The 12,354-nt window shown below is 50.6% G+C and overlaps 1 protein-coding gene across 1 annotated transcript in view; it reads right to left on the reverse strand.

Moving 5' to 3' along the window:
* Nucleotides 1–9,832, reverse strand: part of LOC147345051 (beta-glucuronidase-like) — a 26,494-nt gene extending 16,662 nt beyond the window's left edge. The window contains exons 1-8 of the mRNA XM_086375594.1: nucleotides 9,803–9,832; nucleotides 5,441–5,604; nucleotides 5,115–5,257; nucleotides 4,751–4,938; nucleotides 4,259–4,411; nucleotides 3,863–4,041; nucleotides 3,393–3,539; nucleotides 1,256–1,340 (exon numbers count right to left, since the gene is read on the reverse strand). Of these exons, the coding sequence (XP_086231720.1) occupies nucleotides 1,256–1,340; nucleotides 3,393–3,539; nucleotides 3,863–4,041; nucleotides 4,259–4,411; nucleotides 4,751–4,938; nucleotides 5,115–5,257; nucleotides 5,441–5,604; nucleotides 9,803–9,832 (1,089 nt within the window). The remainder of the gene's footprint in view (nucleotides 1–1,255; nucleotides 1,341–3,392; nucleotides 3,540–3,862; nucleotides 4,042–4,258; nucleotides 4,412–4,750; nucleotides 4,939–5,114; nucleotides 5,258–5,440; nucleotides 5,605–9,802) is intronic.
* Nucleotides 9,833–12,354: the final 2,522 nt, after the last annotated feature.

The following is a 12,354-nucleotide window of genomic DNA, read 5'->3' on the forward strand; positions in this document are numbered from 1 at the left end:
TCTCCTCACAGAGCCTCCCAAGTCCCCTTTCTGAGCTACTGTCATGGGCCCTGAAGAGACTGGACAGTTCCCTCCTGGGAGGGCAGCCCGGGTTGGGGGCAGCACCGCCGTGAATCTGAGCAATGTGCTGCTCGGTGGACCGCAAAGCTCACCTGAACCCACACTCGCCTGCAGAGTCTGCACTGGGACCCACACGGTCCATCTCTCCCAGGGGGCTGCAGCACCCTTCTGAGCTTGGGACGGAAAGATGCCGCTGGGAAGCGGTACCTCTGTGTGGGCACGTCACCACAGCTCACACATCCCAGCGGGTGAGCCTGGCAACCTTCTGGGGGAACCAGCACAGGCTCCCCTGCCCACTAGAGCAGGAAGGGATGCCACTGAGACTATGAGACGCCCAGGTCGCCTGTGCCCCGCTGGTGTTCCACCACAGTCATGTTCCTTTGAAGGGATGGCCCCGGATCACTAGGGCTGCAAACCGTCGGGTCCACGTGAAAACGACAGTGCTCACACTTACACTTGAACACAGTGCTTTCTTATCCGCTCTTTCTCGAGAGCATTTCGCTTTCTGGAGCGCTTCTTAGTACTGGCCTCAGTTCCCTAGTGAGGCATCTTCTTGCTCCTGTTTTACAGCTTTTGCGCAACAACTCAACACAGTTTCTGAGGGGCTGCTGTGCCCAGGGACCGTGAGAGGAGCCGTGGGGTCCAACCTGCTGGGTGAGCCTCTCCCTTCAATTTTCAGTCCCCCTGACACTGAATCTCAGCAGTGGTTCCCAAAGCTGATTGATGCCTGGAATCACTGAGGAGTTTTTTAGAAACTCCGATTCCTATCCTGGACATTATAAATCAGAATCACAAAATCCGGACCTCTGTACTTTCAAAAAGCTTCCCTTTGTGGCTCCAATGATCAGCCAAGTTGGAGAAACACAAGTCAATGATGACTTTAAGCTCCCTTAAACCTCTGCCCCTTTCTGAGCATATTAAACTTGGGGGCATAAAATTAAATCAAAGTGCAGAGATCGATGAATTGAGAATGAACTGAGAAGGAATTCGACTTCCCTATGCCTGACCTCCTTAGTGTCAAGAAGCTACACTGCCTGGCAAATCACTCCCTGGCAGCTCTCTTTAACCCAAAGACCATCTATGGAAATGATCAGACTGGCTGTTCGTGGTCCCTCCCAGCAGCTCCTGTCAGCAAGCATCAGGGCAGGACAAGAGGACAGGCAGAAGGAAGATGTGCAGAGACCCCCAGGCTCACCCCCAGGTCTGCTTCATAGTTGGTGTTGGTCACAAAGGTCACGGGCCGGGAGGGGTCCAGGGCTTTAGTGTGGGCAATCAGCGTCCTGTCCACGGAGGGCAGAAGACACGGTGCCGTCAGTATGGGGAGGGCCTCAGGTTCCCCTCCTGAATCCTCTCCTTCCCATCTTCCCAGACAGAACATCCCCAAGACACGGCTCTCCTCCCTGCCTTCTAGGGCATTTCAGGTAAGCAAACGTGCTCCTTGAGACATCATGTTCCCTGACATCATTCTCTCTTCCTCCCTCCCCAGATCTTAGCCCCCTACCCGTCCTCCAAAGGGGGCCATCCTCAAGAGAGGAGAGGCACAGCTGAGATCTTTGAGCTGGCGCTGCCAAAAGCAAGTTTCCTCATCTCCGACAAAACTAGGATGTTGTGCAGGTTAGGATGAGTATTAATGTAACACATCACTAGGGAACGTGTCCTGGGAGGCAAGCTGTGCACTGGGCACTCACTAGAGACTTAAATACATGTATTGGCTTGGCCAGAAAGTTCATTCGAGTTTTTGAACAATGTTATGAAAAAACCCAAACGAACTTTTTGCCCAACCCGACCTCCAGCTGTGTGTCCAGAGCTCGTCTTTGCCCAGGAAGGTCCACTACTCAGAGCCTCCATCCAGGACAGGGGGATGCAGGCAGTGTCTCCTAGGGAGTATTTCCATGGCCTCTGCTGCCTCCGCAGTAAGTGAAATCATTCTCCATGCCCGGCTACGCTAAAATTGCAGGATGGCAAGAAAGAGAAGAAACCAAGGAACACGCCAGGAGGCTGGCCCACTTTTGGGAGATGGCCCCTCTGTGAGGTTTCTGCCTAGGACAATGCCTGGGGTGTGGGGGAAGATACTGGTATGCAGTGAACGGACAATGAACTTCAGGTGACCTGGTCCTGTCTAACAACGTAACTTTAGAATAGTCAGAATATGCACGTCTTTGAAAATCTGTTTATAATTATATGCCTAGGTAAGTCAGCTTTATAAAGCTTAAATCCCCTTTACAGGTGAACTCAAAAGCATTGCAAAGTGGTTTTGTGCAGTTCTAACATGTACTATATTTCCCAGGAATGGGGACAGCATAAAAATCAAGGGAAGACACAGGTGGCTTAGTGGTAAAGAAGCCGCCTGCTAAGCGGAAGATGCAGGTTGATCCCTGGGTCAGGAAGATCCCCTGGAGAAGGAAATGGCAACCCACTCCAGTATTCTTGCCTGGGAAATCCCAAGGACAGAGGAGCCTGGTGGGCTACAGCCCATGAGGTCGCAAAGAGTCGGACACGACTTAAGGACTAAACAATAACAGCAGGGCTTGGTTTTGACTGGAGCTCTGTTGGCCATGGCTCAGTGCCTCAGAAAAGAGCAGAACAGAGGGAAATGCTGCTTGCGGCACCACAGTCGCTGGCTATGCTTTCCAGCTGGTATCAGCTTCTGTAGCTCTGTTTTCAGAGAGTTTCCCAGAAGGTGCAAGCGCCTGACCCATTCAATGGCCCTTCTGGAGAGTCAGGTCACAGATTTATGTATTCTTTGACAAATGTCTCTTCCTTATGTCAGTCAGGCCACGTCACTATCTTTTTTCTTTAATTTGAAGTTTTATGTAGCAGCAGGTAGGCTCCCCACTCCAGTAGTCTTGCCTGGAAAATCCCATGGACGGAGCAGCCTGGTAGGCTGCAGTCCATGGGGTCGCTAGGAGTCGGACACGACTGAGCGACTTCACTTTCACTTTTCACTTTCATGCATTGGAGAAGGAAATGGCAACCCACTCGATGTTCTTGCCTGAGGAATCCCAGGGACAGAGGAGCCTAGTGGGCTGCTGTCTATGGGGTCGCACAGAGTCGGACACGACTGAAGCGACGCAGCAGCAGCAGCAGCAGGTAGGTTAACTCTGCATTTCATTTCAGGTGTGACAAGGAGACACTTGTCTGAAATCATAATCTGGGTGGGTGAGTATCTTGTCCCCTAAATTGACCAGGGATGGATGCACCTGGGCTGGAAGCAGCCCACACCCACTGCAGGGCCCACTGACACTCTCCCGTGGCTGCCAGGCAAGGCTGAGCTGGGCCAGCAGGCTGCGGTCTCAACGGGGACCCGGACCAGGCAAGGCAGGAGCACTCACTTGAAGTAGTAACCAGCCGGTTTCAGGAAGGAAGCGGGCTCATTGGCTAAGGACCACATTACAACGGCCGGGTGATTCTTGTCCCTGCGGATCATTTCCTCCATCACCTCCAGGTGGTGTTGCAGAGACACGTTGCTGAAGCTCTCGCTGCAGGCCAGGGGAGGAGAGGGAACAGGTCAGTCTGATTTTCTTTCCCTCTAGTAGAAACTCTGGGCTTCCCTGATGACTCAGTGGTAAACAACCCGCCTCCCAACGTAGGAAACACAAGTTCGATCCTTGGGTCGGGAAGATCCCCTGAAGAAGGAAAATGGCAACCCACTCTGGTATTCTGGCCTGGAGAATCCCACAGATAGAGGAGTCTGATGGGCTACAGTCCATAGGGTCCCAGAGTCAGACATGACTGAGCGACAGCATGCACGCACAGGCTGCTGAACTGGGGGTGTCGCCCAGTGCAGGCAGCGGGCACTCACGCCAGCACGATGCCCACACCAGGGCTCTCGTCGATGACCATGATCCCGTAGCGGTCACAGAGCTGCAGCACCTCCTCTGCGTAGGGGTAGTGGCTGGTGCGGAAGGCGTTGGCGCCCAGCCAGCGAAGCAGGTTGAAGTCCTTCACCAGCAGCGGCCAGTCAAAGCCCTTCCCTCGGATCTGGAGGACAGCAGAGACGGATGAGCCCCTGCCCTCGACTCCATCCCAGACACGTTTCCTCCAAGAGCCGGGCCCGCCGGAGTCACCCCATCAGCCCGCTATCCAGGCCAAGCACAGGCAGTGGTTTGGGGCGCTTTGCTCTGAGCTGCCCTCAGCCACTCCAGGGGCTGCAGGGAAGGGGATGGCAAGAAACAGGGACCCAGGAGCCCCTACTCACGTCTGCATCCTCATGCTTGTTGACCCCTCGGAAATAGAATGGTTTCCCATTGATGAGGAACTGGCTCTCGGTGACGGCCACGGTGCGGATCCCCACCGGGAGGGTGTAGAAGTCAGACACGGGCCCCACGGCCGTCTGAGCCATCAGCTTCACCTGCGAAATCGAGCACTGGGCATGAGGCAGCCTGACCGGCCTGAGCCCCACGCAGCCTGAGCTTCGCAGGACAGCCCCTGGCAAATCACCGCAGCCCACCTCTGGGTCTGCAGGTGGAGAGAGGCAGAAATTATATCTGCCGTGAGCAAGAAGAAACTTTTGCCCACACTGCCGCGGGGCTTCTCTTCCAACTCGGCCTCCCTACCAATGGCTGAAAAAATCAGGCTGGGGACTCTTCAATCCAACAGACCAGGAAGCTGAGGGGACCAGGCCTGCTGAAGCTAGGGCTGCTGGATGGGGGCAAATGGCCTCCCCCAGCCCAATGCTCACCACCATTACCTCCAACGAGTACAGGTAGGCAGGGTGCTCGTGCATCAGGTACGGCCACCAGAGGTGGGCACTGGGCACCTGCAGCTGGCCCTCGGCCCCTGCCCCCTTGGCCACGACTTTGCCTTCCTCATCCAGAAGAGACACGTCCACTTGGAAGTGGTCACTGCCCTGGACGATGATCTGGTAATTCACCAGCCCTACAGGAGACGAGAGATCAGATGAGAGAGAAGAGGGGGGCATGTGGCCTGCGGTCCTACAGGTGAGAGCACCTTGAGGAGGTGGATGGGAGAGCCCGTCTCCAAGGGGATCTTTCCAAACAGGGAACCAAGCCACTCTGGGCCTGGCTGAGGGCAGATCCTGGCAGGAGCCTCACCAATGTCTTGGTCCACGTCAGTGGTGACAGTAATGTCATCGATGTAGGTGGTAGGCGTGGTGTAGAGGAGCACGGCCCGATGCAGTCCCGCGTAGTTGAAGAAGTCAAACTTTGTGTTCTGGACAAAGTAACCCTTGGGGTACCTAGGACAGAGCAAGGGGACAGTGGCCTTGTCCTGAATCCTTCGATCTCAACTCACATGTCTCCCTGGCCTCCAAGAGCCAGGGCCTCACCTCTGCTGAAGCCACCCTGTCCCCTGGTGGGAAGACGTCTGGGCAGGGTGGGGAGTGGGGGCGGGGGCGAGGGCTGGGCTAGGTGCTGCTCACATGGAGGGGTCCGTCTTGTAGAGGATGGTCCCAGGCGGCAGGGTGTGGGGGGACAGCGTGTTATTGATGGCGATGGTTATGCAGCAGGAAGACAGGGGCCTCCTGTCAGCCTCAAAGGGGAGATGGCCCCCCTCGTGCTCGATCACATGGACCCCATTCACCCACTGCAGATACAGGGAGACAAGTGGAGGGGTTGGGGGCTTGGCCAATTCCGGCACACCCTCACACACAAGTGCAGGATGAGGGAAGCGGGCAGAGTGGGGAAGGCTGAGGATCCAGGGGAACAGATGAGACCACCCTCCGCCACCCAGGGCACAAACCCAGTGTGGGGCCTTAAATGTGCCCCCGCCCCCACATGTACCCCAGAGGCAGGCTGTCAGGTGACGGCTGGGAGAGTCCCTTGGACTGCAAGGAGATCCAACCAGTCCATTGTGAAGGAGATCAGCCCTGGGATTTCTTTGGAAGGAATGATGCTAAAGCTGAAACTCCACTACTTTGGCCACCTCATGCAAAGAGTTGACTCATTGGGAAAGACTCTGATGCTGGGAGGGACTGGGGGCAGGAGGATAAGGGGACGACAGAGGATGAGATGGCTGGATGGCATCGCTGACTTGATGGACGTGAGTCTGAGTGAACTCCGGGAGTTGGTGTTGGACAGGGAGGCCTGGCATGCTGCGATTCATGGGGTCGCAAAGAGTCGGACACGACTGAGCGACTAATCTGATCTGATCTGATCTGAACTTGTCTGTAAATGCAATTCTTCAATATTTTGTTTTTTTAAAAACAACTGGCACAAAAACCCAACCAAACAAAAAGAACAGGCACACATGCACTGTTCAACATTCTAAAAGTAACTATAAATACTGCTCAGGATATTGATCCTTTTAACATTTTAAATCAAACTTACACAAACTTTGAAGTATTTCATTATGATTTTGCATAAAGGATAATGTCAGATCTCTTCCAACTCTGTGAGTCATATTAATTCTAATAAGCTAGATGCAACCACCCCATTTGCAGCTGGGAGCTGAGCACTTACGTATCAAACAAGGTTGTGCCTAACCTCAAAGGGAGGTTGGATAATCTCCAGGGAATATCAGGTTGTCCAGGAAGTAGCGATGAGACTGAAATAATAAGCAGCCTTTCTTTAGTTAACATTTTACATGATGGCAACACTTGAATGCTGAAGGGTGCTCTTCATAATACTGATATAAAATTGCAGATAACAATATGTAACTATTTTACAAAGGGAAACAAATTATTCTACTATTCCAGTCTAACCCAATAATCAAATATGGACAATGTATATACTGAAATATAAAGGTTTTATTCAGATACAATATTCTTTCCTATTTTTAAATGAGAATTCAACAGTCAGATACTCTAGAACTGGTGTACTAGGGAGGTGATTTGAATTTAGGGGATGGAGCACAAGGATTTATTTTTTTAATCTATACAAAGCTTTAAGATTTCATTTTTCCTTGGAGGAAGCCCAGCCAAAACCCATGATGCCTGGCTTCAGGACCTAATGAAGCTCAGGCTCTGATGACTGATTGCAAAAATTCAGTTAGAGACACAGCAGTAGGTGATAGGTGGATTTGTTAGGATTCAGAGAGAAGTACACCCTGCAGGGTGTGGGCCATTGCAGAGTGCAAGGGCTTAGGCCATGCAATGTGGCTGGGCTAGGTTTTGGGAGCTGGGTGAATTCATATGCTAATGAGTGGGAGGATCATCCCAACCATTGGGGAACCACCCACTCTTCTTCTGATGGTGTCCTGGGGCTGTCCTGCCACCTCTGGGTGTCATTTAGTTTACAGACTGGGGATTAAGGTTTAGTTCAATTTGACTTATCATCTTGGACCCAACTGATTTTAATCAGTTTATGTTATGCCCTTGCACTATGTCATTCTTTCAAAAGTTGTGCCCTGCACCCTTCCCTCCTGTTTCATGCTCTTTTCCTGATCCCCATCCAGGCCCACAATGTTGCCTCTGCAGTCTTCCGGAGGGACAACCAGAAAATAGCTGGCTCTTGGGAGGGAAATACTGTATAATAGCCAGCCCCTCTAGATATTCAGGCCTTCATCTTCCAATAGGTGGGCTATTGGGCCAAAGAGTGTTTCCTACAACATGTGCAGCACCAGCATCTCTCAGTGAACCCGGCAGGGCAGGTGAGAGGCACACAGTGCCTGCTAGAAGTCCATCTGTTGGCCTCCCTTCAAAGGCAACTGGGCTTCCAAGGATAATATTTGCCACTTTGGGAGTTAAGCCCTGCAGGCTGTTTGGGCCCAAACCCTTACCACCCTTCTCCTAAAGTTACAAACATACCCCAGGATCAAATCTCCATTCCACTTTTATAGAACATCTGGTCTGTTGCCTCTTACCAATTTGTTCTTAAGCCAATTATTAACTCCTACAACCAGGACCCTGCCCCCTTGTAGGCAACATTGCTCCACCCAGCCTATTATTAAAATACTTTAATGCCCCTAACAGTGAAGAAGGAATTCATAGGGCCTGGACTCCATCTTAGGCCTGTTCATGCTGACCATGCTCGGCCACCTTTCCAATGGACTCTGAACTCTGTGTTTAGTCCCTATGAAAACAACAACAGAAGGAAGGATAAGACCCCCTCCAGACAGGGGAACCTTGAAGATCGTATCTAGGTTACTCATTGCCTAAGAGAAAACATACACTAATCACCCCTTCCTCCAGACAGGCCATAAATTTTTCTGTATCTATCGGAGTGTAACCTCGGGTTTATTGATTATTGGCTAATTGCTTGACTGTTTGAGCACATGAGCACATAGCACGTGAATGATGGGGTTATTGGGATTGTATTTTCCTTGGTTTATGTAAGTCTCAAGGAATTTGGAGTGGTGGGTTCAGACACGTACACGTAGGGTATAAAAGATTTTCACAAATGCTGGTGGGTCCTTGGCTAAGAGGAGACTCTGCCTTGGGCCCGCTGGTGTAATAAACTGCACTCCACTATCTGCATTGTCCTTCTGAGTGAGTTTGTTTCCCGGAACGCATGGCTACAACAACAGAGCTAAATAACCCACTCCTTTGTCATTATTTCCGTTATTATCTCAAGTGGGTCTATGACAATGAAATGTTTACCATTGGAGACACCCTAACCTGCTCTTATGGGGGACTAGGGGAGGAAATCAGTGACTTACATTCCCTTAGAGCAGTAAGAACATAGAGCTTATGACTGTTTCACCAGGTTCCCGGTCTCAGGGCACAGGCTTGGATTGCTTCACATCATGATATCTATTCCCATCTGCGATGAACAAACTGACAATGAGTTAAAATTACAACCCCTTAATCCTACCCAGCACTGGTCACGCTAGAGACCTTGGGGACACCCAACTCCAGTCTGGGAGTCTCAGGAGGTAGACATGCCTCGATCTGCCTAGGGATCTGGTACCTGAAAGGCTGTCAAGCCACAACTTGCTCAGGGACCCGCCAGTCCAGGGGTCCCAGGAGGTCGTCATGCCTTGACCCGCCCAGGGACCCAATTCTCGGGAGTCCCACCTGCACCTCCAGGAGGCTGTCATGCCTCAGCTTGCCTGGATCTGCACCCTAACCCTTGCCTGGCTCTCAGGTTACAACAATACTGGGTAGGATAAGTCTCAAAAAGACTCACCCCTAAGGAAGTCCACCCATGGAAATTGAAGGAAGCCTATTAGTTTTTTCTCTTTCTTTTCCTCTCTGTAATGACTGTCTTTCAGGTTGCAAATAACCAATCCACTTCCCAACAGACACCCTTGAGATGCATCCTTGATGACTGGAAGCTGTTAGAGCTGATCCTCTAACTCTAAGGAGAAGTCACTTAAAATTCTTTTGTGCCATTGCGTGGCCACAGTATCCTCTGGGGGACAAGGAACACTGGCCAGAGGATGGGAGTTTAAATTACAATACCATCCTGCAGCTAGAATTATTATGCAAAAGACAAGGGAAATGGACAGAGATCCCCTATGTCCAAATTTTCTTCCGACTGAGAGATATGAAGGAACTCTGTCTTAAGTATGGGATTGTTGTATGCCCTAAAAGTGAGCCCACTAGGCAAATGATGTTAGGCACAGACAACCAAGCGAAGGAACCCCCCCATGAAGGGTCACCTCCCACAGCTCCCGAGTTGCCTGGTGCTCTTTCCTTGTATCCAAACGTGCCCCTGTATCTGGGAGCACCCCCTCCACAGAAGCCAGCTCGAGTATGTCCTTTAGTTGAAACTGGAGGAGAATTTGGACCAACCCGGGTCCATAAGCCCTTCTCCCTCTTAGAACTAAGACAGATCAAACAAGACATGGGAAGCTATACAAATGACGCAGGCAAATATATAGGTCCATTCCAACACATTACCTTGACTTTCAACTTGACGTGGAAGGACATCATGGTCATATTTAGTCAAACTTTATTTGCTCCTGAGCATACTTGGGTTTTAAAGGAAGCCCTAAGATATGCAACGGGGCTTCACATGTCAAGTGGTAAATACCCAGTAGGGGAAACTGCAGTCCCCTCCTCAGATCCTAATTGGAATTATAATCACCCTGAGAACATCTGGGAAAAGGATCATTTTCTAATCTATGTGAAGGCAGGACTGAAAGCATCCCAGCAAAAAGTAATCAGCTATGCCTGGGTCTCAGCAATAACTCAGGAGCCTAATGAGAACCCCACTGCCTTTCTGGAAAGGCTAAAAGAGGCCCTGCAAAATTTAACCAATGTGGACTTAGACTCTTATGAGAGACGGGTGATTTTAAAGGACAAATTCCTGTCCCAATGTGCATCAGATATCAGAATTAAGTTACAGCAGCTACAGCAGCAGGACCCTGCTGCCTCTTTAGATGAGATGGTCCAGACAGCCACCAATACCTTTTATAACAGAGAACAGAAGAAGCCAAGGCCCAGAAGGAGAAAAGGAAAGAGACAAGGCATGCCCAGATGCTGGCCGCCCTCCAGGGAGGCCCTATGGCAAACCCCGAGTCCTTGAAGGACAAGGCACTAGGCAAATGCCTAATCTATAGATAGGTGGGCTATTGGGCCAAAGAGTGTCCAAACCGTGACAAGTCTCCTAAAGTGGCTTGCTGTAAATGCCATCAACTGGGACATTGGGTGGCACTCTGCCCTCAGGACGCAAGAGCCTCAAGGTCAAGCACCAAGCCTTCCCTCACGAGGGTTCAACAGGACTGAAGCAGCCCACTTTGGCCAGCCCACTTGTCACAGATAACCATCATGGGGCTTAGCCAAGGGTGCAACTGGATGTGGTAGGTAGGTCCGAGAATTTCTTGGTTGATATGGGGGCTACCTATTCTGTCCTGACCTCCTACTCTGGAGCCTTCTCCTCCCAAATCTATACCATTTGGATGCTACAGGAAAAACAACTACTAAAAGATTCACCTGAGCACTTTGTTACTGGGATGGACAAATATTTTCCCACCAGTTTCTTCCCTTATTGGGAAGAAATTTCTCCCTGCCTTCAAAATCTTGCAGCTACTGCAGTCCTGATAGAAGATGCTTTAAAACTCTCTTTTGGGGGCAAACTAACTATTTTTACCAGCCCCTGAGTGAAACAACTCCTAAATGGGGGAGGACATTTATGGATGTCTGATTAAAGAATCCTCAGATATCAAGTACTGCTGATGGAAAATCCAGGCCTCACTATATCCCCTTGTGAGGTTCTTGACCCAGCCACCCTCCTACCTACCCCCGAGGGCTCTCTCCCCTTTCACTCTTGCCTAGAAACCTTGGCTCACTGGACAAAACCCCGAGAAGGATTGTTGGAAGATCCTCTGACCAATTCTGAGGAAATCTGGTACATTGATGGCAGCAGCTTTGTCTTGTATGGAAAAAGAAGAGCCAGATATGCAGTAGTCTCCAATTTTGACACGGTAGTGGCTAAACCTTTGCCACCAGGTACTTGAGCCCAATAAGCTGAGCTCATAGCCCTGACTCGAGCTTTAGAGCTGGGAAAAGGAAAAAGAGTAGCTATTTACACTGACTCCAAGTATGTCTTTCTGTTGCTACATGTGCATGCTGCTATTTGGAAAGAAAGAGGCCACCACTTTACCACCCGAGGGTCCCCAATCAAATATGGTGATCAAATCCTTAGACTCTTGGAGGCAGTCCATCTGCCCGCTGAGGTTTCAGCCTCCCACTGTAAAGGACACTAAAAAGGGAGCACAGAAGTGGCACGAGGGAACCAAGCAGTTGATCAGGCAGCTAAGAGAGCAGCATTACAGAATCATGACCTAATAGAGGTTGCCACCTTAGTTCACAGACTAATTTGCCAGAAACTCCTTCATATACTGAAGGTGAGACTCTTAAAGCTAAGAGTGAGGACTTTCAAGAAGATCATATGGGGTGGTTCTAAAAGGAGGGACTCCTTTTTCTGCCTGGGAACTTCCAATGGAAGTTGGTTAACTCCTTACATGCCACCACTCATTTAGGGGAAAAGGCCCTTCAAAGATTACTAGAAAGGTCCTTCAGAGGAACAGGCCTCCAAACGACTGTAAGGCAGGTGGTCTCCTCTTGTCCCACTTGCCAATTAAACAACTCCCAAGGAGCTCGAAGACCCCAGCCGGCCCAGCCAGTCCAACGACGTGGGGCCTACCCAGGAGAGGACTGGCAGATGGACTTCACCCAGATGCCAGTTTCTCAAGGGTATAAATACCTATTAGTCATGATAGATACATTCACAGGATGGATTGAAGGCTTTCCCACCTGGACTGAGAGGGCTGAGGAGGTGATGAAAAAACTGCTCTGTGAAATTATTCCAAGATTTGGTCTGCCCAGGTCATTACAAAGTGACAACGGGACATCATTTACTTCTAAGGTCACCCAAGGGGTCTCAAAAGCATTGGGCATTACTTATTATCTCCATTGTGCCTGGAGGCCTTCAGGAAAAGTAGAAAGAG

The sequence above is a fragment of the Bos grunniens genome, chromosome 25 (assembly GCF_055505025.1).
Source record: "Bos grunniens cultivar Pamir isolate PY7600 chromosome 25, Bosgru_T2T1.0, whole genome shotgun sequence".
NCBI classification, from domain to species: Eukaryota; Metazoa; Chordata; class Mammalia; order Artiodactyla; family Bovidae; genus Bos; species Bos grunniens.